This window comes from Ammodytes marinus (assembly GCF_949987685.1).
Source record: "Ammodytes marinus genome assembly, chromosome: 3".
NCBI classification, from domain to species: domain Eukaryota; kingdom Metazoa; phylum Chordata; class Actinopteri; order Uranoscopiformes; family Ammodytidae; genus Ammodytes; species Ammodytes marinus.
The window spans coordinates 14,207,685-14,220,741 of NC_137232.1; the positions used below are offsets into that span (position 1 = coordinate 14,207,685).

General features: G+C 40.4%; 1 protein-coding gene across 1 annotated transcript in view; it reads right to left on the bottom strand.

The window, feature by feature from the left end:
• Positions 1–11,442, bottom strand: part of fndc3a (fibronectin type III domain containing 3A) — a 77,746-nt gene extending 66,304 nt beyond the window's left edge. The window contains exons 1-2 of the mRNA XM_080053272.1: positions 11,075–11,442; positions 5,756–5,881 (exon numbers count right to left, since the gene is read on the bottom strand). Coding sequence (XP_079909398.1) covers positions 5,756–5,848 — 93 coding nt within the window. The 5' untranslated portion in view covers positions 5,849–5,881; positions 11,075–11,442. The remainder of the gene's footprint in view (positions 1–5,755; positions 5,882–11,074) is intronic.
• Positions 11,443–13,057: the final 1,615 nt, after the last annotated feature.

Here is a 13,057-nt window from a genome sequence, read left to right on the forward strand (position 1 = left end):
GCTTTAGCGTTAGCCACAAGAGCAGCGGCGTCGGGTGACGTACACACACGTTTACAGTGACGTCATGACGTTGCTCTCTTGCCGGCTCCATGGCTGTCTCCGGTCGATGTGAAACCAACCGGTTCATAACTGGGATAAGGCTGTAACCAGTTTTGAACTGACCCCAACACCAGCCTGGAACTGACTCTTGGTTCATTTTGGTGTGAAAGGCCTATGAGACTCTATGGGGGGAGTGGGCTCTAACCACTACACCACGAGCGCACCTCCCCCCCCATTCACTGTTCTCTCTCTGAGCTATCCTTTAAAGTTGCAGTGCTGTCTTGCAATCATACTTGTGAAAGGTTGGCTGGGTCCTAGGAATGGTTTTCTGGAACAGTAACTGCCCAGTGAGAAGTTGTACCAGGGAGCTAACACACTACCAATGGACCATTTCTACTAACGGCCGCGCACATCTCTCTCTAAGGTGTTTTTATCACTTACAGTCTAGTCTGGCGGGTTCTAAACACAGGCCTTAATATCTTAGCAACAGAAGAACACATAAATACACAAGCACAAAGCACATTAAAGCATTGAATAGAAAAACACATTTTAAAATGGTAGTGAACAACATAGGAGAAAATGTTATATATTTATATGAGCACAGAAAACAGCTAAGTACTACACAAGCCATTAGCTGGGGGTAAAACACACAACCAAGTCATATCTTAAACACAAATACACAAAATCTGTCTAACTGTCATTTGGTTGAGTAAATTGCATGATAGTAAAGCATCTGAAAAGAGTTATAGGCATATCTATCAATCCAAATTAAATATATTGTTATTTAAGTTTGATAAACTTTACAGAAATTCGGTTTAGATTGAGCAGTCTATACTCTGGTTCTTATGACACAATAAGTATTTTTGAACCAATCACGGCGGTTCTCTGCCCGAACATTCTATAAAACCAATGACTAGTAGCGTTGCCATTGAGACCGTTTGATATGGCAACACCCACACAGTTCTGTCAAACGGTCTAGAGTCTAGACAGTAAACAAAAATGTTTTATAATATTTATGAACATTTACTTTCAATCAGATTGTTCTAAACGCTTTTTGAGACAGCCGAGCCAACTTTGATATCAAACAGCCTATTGATTTTGTTATAGATTTTCTTTTGTTGTATTACTATTTTTAAATCAGGTTTCACCAGATGCTTTTAGACAAAACAACTTCCGCCGTCGGTGACTCAGAATGATTGTGTCCAGCCGAGCGTTAATGCCAAACGGACAGACTGGGATAAATAAACCCAGAACAAAAGCATGAGGTGTCTCCTCTCAAACTAAAGGTCAGATGGAGAGGGGCAGTAAAGCCATCGCTGCGAATCCTATTTCCTGTCACTATGGTCGGGCTCGCTCGCTCAGGGCACAGACCCCTGTCCACTGGTTCCTGCTCTCCAGTCTACAGCTGTCACTGTGTTTACACGACGCTGACTCACACACACACACAAGAAGAGCACACAACACACACACGTCATACTCACTGAAACACACACACACACACACAAACACAAGCAGCAAACACACAGACACGCACACACGCATGCAGGCAAATAGAATGATCCTTAAAAAGCCTTTCGAAAAAATTATTCTTCAGTTGAAATCGTTTGTACTAGAATGAGGAGATAAAGACTGACGCTATGATATTAGATAATTCAGATGAAAGTGTGGGTGAGTGCGTGTGTGTGCGTGCTTGCATGCGTGCGTGCGTTGCATTGATGAAAATAATGGCTATTGATCATGAAACCGCAGTGCAAAATATCCAGTTCTAGCATAATTTTATTGGAAAATGTGTCCGAAATGGCCACTACCCAAATGTTGCCCTGTGTGCCTCTGCTGTTTGTTTGCGACTGTTGGTGCAGCAGTAAGCATAATATATTCTGCCTATAGGTCCTTATTACTTGAAATAAAGTATGTTTTGCTATTTTGTCATGGGTAATAATGTATTTATTTCTGCTGGCACAAATGTATCCACTTATAATGTATACCGTTAAATTAAATACATTAAAGTGGCTATGAGGAACTTTCCGTTTGTGTTTATTCTAGCGTCCCCTTTGGACCAACGCGGTAGTGTTTTAACAACGCCAGTGCCTGCTGTCCTAAATCTTTTCTGGTCACCAAAAATTAGACTGTTTCATACACATTTAAAAGTTCCTCGTGGGAGGAATAAATAACATAAAAAATTCGCCCAATCGCAATGAATAGTAAATGTCGAGAGAGACACACAAACAAATCAAGTGCCAAAAACAAAGCCGGTAATCACACTGTGGTTTTAAAAACACTAACAACTGCTCTGTGTTATCTGATAGTTGTTATTCCTCCTCATAGATAGCAAAACATTTCAGCACATTTCAGCAATGATGAGCCTGCAGTGAGTCCGATTGGTCCAAACAGCAGGGTGTTAATGATGTAACAAGGATTTTATAACTCCGGCTCTTATAAAACATTGTAAACACTGACGGCAAAGGCTGGAAGGAGTGCATGTAATCGGGTAACGTGTGTGTGTGTGTGTGTGTGTGTGTGTGTGTGTGTGTGTGCGTGTGTTTTTGTTGTGTCTGAGTGCGTGTGTGTCTGAGTGCGTGTGTGTGTGTGTGTGCGTGTGTGCGCGTGTGTGTGTGTGTGTGTGTGTGTGTATGCGTGTATGCATGTGTGTGTGTGTGTGTGTGTAAGGTAACTGAATTCCATGAGAAACGACACCGTCAAAGCAACAACACAACCGGCAAAATTTGATCTACCACGTGAACAAAGCCCGATTGAGGACAGGCACGGGGATTTTCCACTGCGGAAAATAACCAGAAAGGTGTGTTTAGTGTTCATAGGGCAGCCGGCGCTAATATTAGCATTATAGCAAGACCCTCTCATCTAGAGGCAAAGTGCATAATACTGAGAGAAAATAACGCAAAAAAATATATCTAGATAGTTGGTTTTGTGTCACGGAAATGTAAAGATGGATTCAGTGATTTTGGAGAAAGCTTGTTGTCAAAATCCTCACCACTGTGTGTGCACTGAAAAAGAATCCAGTGTTAATACACAGCCTAGGCTCTGTAAATAAATGGGCATGTTGCTAGCTACAGTGGACCCCCTTCGTTTGCACACCAGTTTACAGAGCCTAGGCTGAGTATTAAAACCAGCTTTTTTTCAGCGCACTCACAGTACGGACAGGTGGCGTATCATGAGGAGATATTCACTGATTTTGATATTAAATGATTCTAACAACAAGCGTTCTCCAGAATCACTGACTCCACCTTTAAGCAAATCGCAAACTGATGACCATCAAAATGACTGAGGGAATGAGGGAAATCACCCAGGCTTGTCAGTGCAATTCAATCTCATTCGGATACTGACAAGAGACGATACTACCACCCCATCTCCTGTCCTTATACAGAAAGGGCTGCTATCAAAACCATAGAAATGGAGCGCTCGTGGTGTAGTGGTTAGAGGGGTTTTGTTTCAATACTAATCTGAGTAAGAACCATTTCTGCATATTCTGAAACAAGCCACCAAACAAATCAGGTTTCACAACAGGTGGATACTGTTTGCAGCTGTTAATGTAAATGTGTGATCATCTCCGTTCTGTGCTATTGTAGAAACATGGCGGTGCAACATGGCCTCAGCACCTCGCTCCTATGTAGATATAAAAGGGTCATTCTAAGGTCATTACATTTTCTTATTATTTTCAAGGGATTATACTCTAATTAAAACGTACATATGAATATTATATTTTACCGAGTGCGTTCTGAACAATGCCAATTCCCTACAGACTTCACCTTTAATCAAAAACAGGCTCAATAAGCCGGGGGGTCCCACTTCAAACAAATTCCTTCAAATGTAATTACAAGGCAGTTTGCTATCAGTCAACATACAGTAACCAACTTGACACAGAGCGTTTGCCTAGCACCAGAGGGGTCCTACCTGCTGTGTCTGTCTGTCTGTCTGTCTGTCTGTCTGTCTGTCTGTCTGTCTGTCTGTCTGTCTGTCTGTCTGTCTGTCTGTCTGTGCGTATGCATGTGCTTGCACGCCTGTGTGTGTATGTGTCTGTCTGTCTGTCTGTGTGTACGTGCGTGCGTTGGGTGTGTGTGTCTCTCCTACGTCTGTCTATCTGTGTGTGTCTGTCTGTCTGTCTGTCTGTGTCAGGGTTCAACATAACTTTTTTTTCCTACTGGCCCGCCGGGCCAGTGGATCCGAGTTTTACTGGCCCCTTGTATATTTTCACTGGCCCTGCACACACTTTTTTTTTCTTCATAATTTAGTGTCAATAATTATAATACCTGTATTAGAAAAATAAAGAAAGATAACCAGATCTAAAGGGAATATCTATACTGTAACAGTATAGATATTCCCTTTAGATTTGGTTATTTTTCTTTTAGTTAATTATATGAAATGTTGATATTGCTCATACACATAATATAAAACCAGGCAAACATATTGAATTAGAAGCCTACAACTGAAAGTATGTTGAAAGAGTCGGCCAGTATTTTAAAGTCAAGTAGTTTGATGGTTGTTTTTATTCTTGAATTTGGGCAGTTTAATGAATAGTTCACCTGCAGAAGTCATGTGTGGTAGGCTGTTTTTATTACTTTCTCTATATGCATTAGGGATGTGAATGTGTCGACCGAATGACCGGTTTTCCACTTGCGCTCAAGTTGACTTCAAAAATAGAATAGAAATCCGAAAATCAGTGGGTTATGCCGTTTTTTTAATGGGAGATTTCACCGTGTAGGCCTATGTGAGTTCACGTCTGGTCGTGAGCGCGCTGCAGGAGTGTCACTTCTCCATGAAGTGTCAGCTTCACATAAGAGTCCGGTGTGGGACCATTTTTTCAAACTATTGATAAAAAACAATGCAGTGCAAAATATGCAGCATAAGTTAAACGCTCGTCTAAGACTATGACGCTAAATCACCTTAGAAACACACAATGCCTTCGTCCGATCACAGCAGCGTTTCACCGTGTGATCTCGCCAGCGAGTGAGCCGCCGCGCAGATGAACTGTGGTTTGTGGCTAAAATAATAACCGGGGATATTCTCCCCGTTAGCGATTTCAATGGGAAAGACTTCCGCGATCTGATTGAATGTCTCGAGCCTGAAAACACAGTGCCAAACTGCGCGACTATAGGAACTGTAGGCCTACAGTGAGCGGAGTCCCTCCGTTCGTTTCTGTCTACAACCGACACAATCACCGGAGACGCATTCACAGCGTTTAAATAACGCCTCTCATTTGTATTACCATTGGGGCTTGCATGCAAATACTGTAACATTACGTCGGCAGATAAAGGAAAAGCGCAGTTATCATTTTCTGCACCTCAACCTCTGCTGTGGGAAGAAAGAAAGGAGGCAAAGTAAGTCGATTGATTTGTCGACTCGCAGGCGGACGGTAGGCAGCTCTGCCAACGGAGCGAGAGTGCACCCGCTTGTTGCTCCGCCTGTCCGCCCACGCATCGGTTGTCCACTGGCCTTTCATTAAAAAATATATTTTATATTAGGTTTATTATATTGAGTCTTAAATAAACACTGCTTTCATTACGACTCTCAACGCGCATTTCAATGAACCATGATGTAGTCTACAAAAAGATACTGAACTGTGATTGGCCAGTCACTGGCCCGGGCGGGACAGTGACTGGCCAATCAACTTGCCCTGCATATGATTTTACTGGCCCCGGGCCATCGGGCTATACGTTATGTCGAACCCTGTGTGTGTCTGTCTGTCTCTCTTTGGTCCTACCTGCTGCGGTCCGTCCCCGTTGACCATGGCTTGCGGTGGGGGAGAGGAGAGCAGAGGGAGGTCGTTCTCCAGAGGCGGGCTGCGGTCTGCCATGTCTCCCTCATTCACACCACTACAGAGGAGCTCCTGCAAGAGGAAATACACAGGGGTTAGTGGGAATATGTGCAGAGTATGTCGCGAAGATATACAGCTCTGGAAAAAATTAAGAGACCAGTCTGGATTTCTTACATTTTTATCTCTACATTACTTATTGAAAATGCTCTAAATGACAATATTTTTATTGTGAATTTGATAAAAATGGTGTCAGTAGTTCATTATAATTTTTACTCAAACATATGCCTCTAAAGAGTAAAACAAGAGACACTGAACATATGGAGTGGTCTCTGAAATGTCTAGTGATAATACACAGCCTAGGCTCTGTAAACGGTCATGTTGCTAGGTATGGTGGACCCCCTCTGCCATGTCTCTCTCCTTCACACCACTACAGAAGTTCTCCTGCAATAGGTAGAGTATGTGGCGAAGATTTGTGATATCATTGGCTTTGTTCTAAATAATCCACATACAGTATCTCACAAAAGTGAGTACACCCCTCACATTTCTGCAAATATTTCATTATATCTTTTCATGGGACAAAACTGAAGAAATTACACTTTGATACAATGTAAAGTAGTCAGTGTACAGCTTGTATAACAGTGTACATTTACTGTCCCCTCAAAATAACTCGACACACAGCCACTAATGTCTAAACTGAAGGCAACAAAGGTGAGTACACCCCTAAGTGAAAATGTCCAAATTGGGCCCAATTTGGACATTTTCACCTCTCCAGTGTCATGTGACTCGTTAGTGTTACAAGGTCTCAGGTGGGAGTGGGGAGCAGGTGTGTTAAATTTGGCATTATCGCTCTCACTCTCTCATACTGGTCACTGGAAGTTCAACATGGCACCTCATGGCAAAGAACTCTCAGAGGATCTGAAAAAAAGAATTGTTGCTCTAAATGAAGATGGCCTAGGCTATAAGAAGATTGCCACGGTCGACCAAAGAAGTTGAGTGCACATGCTCAGCGTCATATCCAGAGGTTGGCTTTGGAAAATAGACGCATGAGTGCTGCCAGCATTGCTGAAGGGCTTGAAGGGGTGGGGGGTCAACCTGTCAGTGCTCAGACCATACGCCGCACTCTGCATCATACTGGTCTGCATGGCTGTCGTCCCAGAAAGAAGACTCTTCTAAAGATGATGCAAAATAAACCCCAGAAACAGTTTGCAGAAGACAAGCAGATTAAGAACCATGTCCTGTGGTCTGATGAGACCAAGATAAACCTATTTGGTTCAGATGGTGTTAAGCGTGTTGGGCGGCGACCAGGTGAGGAGTACAAGGACAAGTGTGTCTTGCCAGTCAAGCATGGTGGTGGGAGTGTCATGGTCCGGGGCTAAATGAGTGCTGCCAGCACTGGGGAGCTACACTTCATTGAGGGAACCATGAATGCCAACATGTATTGTGACATACTGAAGCAGACCATGATCTCTTCCCTTTGTAAACTGGGTCGCAGGGCAGTATTCCAACATGATAACAACCCCAAACACACCTCAATGACGACCACTGCCTTGCTAAAGAAGCTGAGGGTAAAGGTGATGGACTGGCCAAGCATGTCTCCAGACCTAAACCCCATTGAGCATCTGTGGGGCATCCTCAAATGGAAGGTGGAGTAGCGCAAGGTCTCTAATATCCACCAGCTCCTTGATGTCATCATAAATGAGTGGAAGAAGATTCCAGTGGCAACCTGTGAAGTTCTGGTGAACTCCATTCCCAAGAGGGTTGAGGCAGTGCTGGAAAATAATGGTGGTCACACAAAATATTGACACTTTGGGCACAATTTGGACATTTTCCCTCAGGGGTGTACTCACTTTTGTTGCCATCACTTTAGACATTAATGGCTGTGTGTCGAGTTATTTTGAGGGGGCGGTAAATAAACACTATTATACAAGCTGTAAATAGACTACTTTACATTGTATCAAAGTGCCATTTCTTAAGTTTTGTCCAATGAAAAGATATAATAAAATATTTGCGGAAATGTGAGGGGTGTACTCACTTGTGTGAGACACTGTACATCTAGGCTTTTTATGGTAGAAAACGATTTAGGATGTCCCAATACATGTGGTAAAATAGGCCTGCAGCATGGTTAAAAATCTCATACTACATCCGGTTGTGATTTTTAGTGTGGGAATTAGCATCTTTTTTGAAAATTTCGAAAATCCAGATTTAATACACTGTAGGCTCTGTAAACGGGCATGTTGCTAGCTATGGTGGGCCCCCTTTGTATATATACCCTTTGTTTTGTTGCACGTTTAGATTTGCTGACCTTAAATCAAATGTTTCACCATAAATACAGTGAGTGTATTGTTTATTATTGTGTTTGTAATTGCAGTAGTTAAAAGGAAAAGTAAGTGATATTTTTTTGTTAATATTGGTGTTAAATCTCTCTATATTCATACAGCAATCACTTAAACAGTATGATCAGTTCATAACACAGGTCTCCCAGTCATTCAGTTCTGCAGTAATTGCCAGATAAAATTTTAAGTATCCTGCTCATTTTTATCCAATCAGGAGACAGAGTGCTATAAAGAGGCGGGTCTCTGTGCCCATGAACGATGACTCGCTGCTCTCCATCGCGGCACTATCTGATGAAGACGGCTGTGTGTTCATGTGGTGGTGACGTGAGGACTGCTAACTGCTTGTCACTGACAGGAAGTTATCTGAACCTAAAAGAACCTTATCACCTACTTCTCCTTGTTTACACAAAAGCACTGATTAACATGAACTCATCAACCTTATTAGAGTTTCTAGGGAAGATACTGAGCCTATTAAGACAATTAAAAAGGGCCACACCCACACCCACACACACACAGAGAAAAATGACATGGCAGCAACACTTCCCGATGAGGGAAATGTAAGATGTGTCCTTGAAGAGCATTACAACCTGGAGCATGTGCCCCTAAACCTCGCAGTGATCTGGCTTAGCTGCTAGCTTTAACCCCTCCCAGTCCACGCGCCTTAGGCTTAGACAACAAAGTCAGTTTACACACACTGCTGGTCAATGAACTGGCTTTGAAGGAGATATTTACTACAGGGGAAATAGCCTTGCTTAATGGCAATAGCAGGCTTTTTTTTTTTTTTACAAAGGTGATAGGCATTTTCTAGGGTCATTGGCCTAAGGGTTAGGCGGTAATATGGTAAGTATGGGTGCACTTAAATTAAGATAATTTCCTTTAATGACTAGTGAAATGTGCTGTGTAATGTCTGCATGTTTCAGGGTTACCCCAAGGGATATACAATTTAAATGTAAGACTTTTTAATGCCACTTTAACTTAAATATAATGCCAACCTCAAAGCCATACTGGCAAAAGTAGGAATGATATATTGGAAATTCTGACCCTAAGGCCCTATTTAACACATGGCATTTATTATAAACTCACATTACTATACCCGCATACTGTACTTAAACAATTGCATTGTGAAATATGTGTATACTAAATCAAAAAGTGCTTACATTTGAAGATGCTGTAAGTGATGATAGAGCTCCTGTAAATGATGAAGGCCTCAAAGATATTTAGACGAAGTGATCATTGAGAGGGATTATTTTTGTGTAGTAAATTACTTTGTTTTATCATGAAAATGTTGCATTGTGGGCCTTTAAATTTAACAGTCCAAACTCTCATTCTCACACCGGGAAATATAGATTCTAGAATTCCTAATCATTCATATTCCAAATGTCATCATCATTAGATGAATTTTAGGAATGGGGTGATTTATAGAACTGGTTAAAAGGTGCAGTGTGTAATATCCGAATATTTAATGGCATCAAGTGGTGAAAGTTCTACATTGCAACGCTCCCTTCCTAACCCCTCGCGACGAATAATTACAGAAGCTACGGTGGCCTTCAAGGACAAGAAGCTAGATACTAAAGATGGCATCATCCAGCACTATTTTAGGCGCAAATTAAAAAAAACGTATGAATATTATATTTCATTTATTTCTACCAAGTCTGTTAAATATGTCAATACATTCTGTACAATGCACATAATGTGTCCAGTTATTATTAAGTACTTTGGAGTTACCTGTGTGTGTGTGTGTGTGTGTAGGCTGGGTGAGCGGCAGTACCACGTAACCTTTGCTCCTAAGCCTTCTTTAGAGGAAAGATTTGGCTATAAAAGTTGCTGACAGTGAAAAACACCAGCTGGCCTGTCTTCTTCTTCATGTTGCTGTTAAACTCCCGTTGTGGTTGCATAGCAATAAAGTGTGTGTGTGTGTGTGTGTGTGTGTGTGTGTGTGTGTGTGTGTGTGTGTGTGTCAAATGTGTTTTCAGTTGCAGTTTCGGTGAGAATCGAAAAAACACCTGAAAGATGGATTTTACTTACTTTCAATAAAAAATTGTCCCAAAAACATTTTACTTTGTTAAAATAAATGTATACTATTGTTTTATTGTAATGTTATATTTCCTTGTGTTTTTGACTATATTTATATCCCCTTCAAAATGTTATGCTTTTTTGTTCAATAAAAAACTAATAATAATAACTGAAAATATGGGATAAAATGAATTTAAACATAGCCTACCACTGTCTTATTTAGATAGTATGCAAATGTCGCATACAATTATAACATTGAGGATGAAAATAAGGTTTCAATAGAATATTTTTACTAGCATTGACGTGTCTGTTAATTTGAACGTATTTTTTAATATCAAGCTTGTAATGCATTTAATTGTATAATTTTAAAGTACTTTGAGCTGCATTTCTTGCATGAAAGTTGCTATACAAATACATTTTATTATTTCATATTATTTAATAATTTGGTCAGTTCCTTATAAGAAGCCAAATGTTACCTAATGTGGTAGTGTAGCTTGGATAGCTTGATGAATATGTTCATATTTTTCCACACGAATATAACAGCTGTTTATTAATTCAGTGCATGTATTAACTTAGCCTACAATATTAGCTTAGCTTACCCCATCTCTACCTTTACTTAACATTGTTCCTACCAAGTGTTAACACTACAGGCAGGAGCACACGTATATCTTAACGTAAATTCAGCTTTTACAGGCAATGTCCCTTACTTGCCATTAATACAAGGCAAGTGTTTACTGTAGCTACAGGTGTGTGTGCTTTGCGTTTATCATAGCGTTTCGTTGTCGTAACAAATCATTGCATTGTCAGCGTATTAACAAAGGATACGGCTGTATTTCTCGTGCGGAGACACAGGTAATACAGACAGATAGAAACACAAATTAGTTATTACAAATAGCAGAGCTTAGGTTGAGTTACTCACTCTTGTCAGTAGCCTTGACTGACTCGAAGCAGTGATGGTCCAGCGATGCACTACTTCCTCGAAATATTTCACCTGAGCGAACTTCAATGAACAGCTGTTTTCTGGAACACCTGAGACTACTGACTCCTTATCTACATAGATAGACACAGGAAAAGGCAAAATGTGACATGCCAACAGCGCTAGCTAACCCAATGCTACCTAGAGCTAATAGTTAGCAAGATGAAGATGTGCTGTTGCTGGTAATATGCACGACGATCGCTCGCATTGACTGCAACTAAAACTGCCCGACGCGACCGGATGAAGCAACGTATCGATACGGTTCGTCTACTGGGACAATTTTAGAGAGACAACTTTCCAACCAACCACCAACCCTGGTCCTAGCAGAAAAGTCAGGAATTTCACCATCGCAAGTTACGGGGCTCCTTGCGCATGCGCACTACGGCGAATCATGACGAATCCCAAATTCCAAGATAGCCAACAGAAATATAATATATATTTTTTCATTTACAGTGTATTAATTTTGTAAATATTTTGGACCTGCACAGTATCATGTGTTTTTAATATGAACTGTGTCAGTCATTCGAATTATTTTATAGAAAACATTAAGGTTGACGTGTCTGAGATTGGTTTGTCAATATGAGTGAAACGTGTACGTGGTAAAACTGGTGTACGGTGTACCCTACATCACTACATTTTATTCACGTGATTTTCACCTTTGTACCACTTTTGATGAGAAAGGGAGAGGGGGAGAGAGAGATTGAGAAAAAGAGAGAGAGCGAAATGGAGAGAGAGGGGAGAGGGAGACAGGGAGAGAGAGAGAGAGAGAGAGAGATTCTCCACCGCATGTGGAATAGGCCAGTACTTGCTGCACGAGACTAATAAGTAAGTATGATTAAACAAAAAATTAATAAACTTAAATAGGTTTTCAACATTGCATTTTCTAGTAAAATGATAGATTACCAAAACACTGTCAATAAAATTTAAAAAAAGCTTTGGGATTTTGATTATATGTCTGTCATAGTATTAGATTAATTATTTGGGTATTCTAAATTAGGCCTACTATCGCTAACTGTGAGTATAGGCCTATAGAGTATTAAACTATATGCAGTTAATATTAGTTTAACATTATAGGACAATCCTGCCATTTAAAGCATATAAAATAATCTAATGCAGCTTGTCTTTGTTGTGAGAAGCTCTTAGAGTTACAGGAACTTAAGAACAGAACCAGAACAATTTCTACCTGAACCCTTTAGTCACACAGTAAGTAATATAATGAGCCATTATCCATAAAAAGATTCAAGATTCAAAGTGTTTATTGTCATATGCACAATAAGAAACACGTTCTCAGTCATACAATGAAATTATTCCTTTGTTTTCCACAGACTGAATGCCGAGAAAGAAACGTGAAAATATGCAATATACAATAAAGGTGCACAATAAACTGGAAAGTGACAAATGTTATCCTCATATAATATTTCGCATATCAGTGAAGTGTCTGTAAAGCGTTCGCACAAACAAGTGCAATGTGTCATTCTCGATGGCCGTCTATAGCTCCACCTGCTGGAAGTTGTAAGGACATACTAAGATGTTTACGCCCTGGACTGTCGTATTCTGAAGTAAAAATGTGTCCTCTTCCAAAACACTCTTTCATAACCTTTTTAGATTCTCTGCCAGGTTTAATAAAACATTTTAGACGTAGTTTTTGTTTATATTGTTTTGCTAAGTTTAATTTAAGTTAAGGACCAAAAACCCTTCAGAGGACATAGAATTTTACAAATTATTATAATCAGCATATTTGAGAAATAAGATAGCAACAACCAACCTGTTTGTGTTACCATTTTTTGCACATTCTTAACTACGAACTAAAACACATTTTAAATAAGTTTTGTTCGATGAATATTGTCCGCCAATATCAAAACATTAGAAGTTCCCATTTCCGAGTTTCCCTGAACGCACCACCTAAATACAGGAAGTACGGTGGTG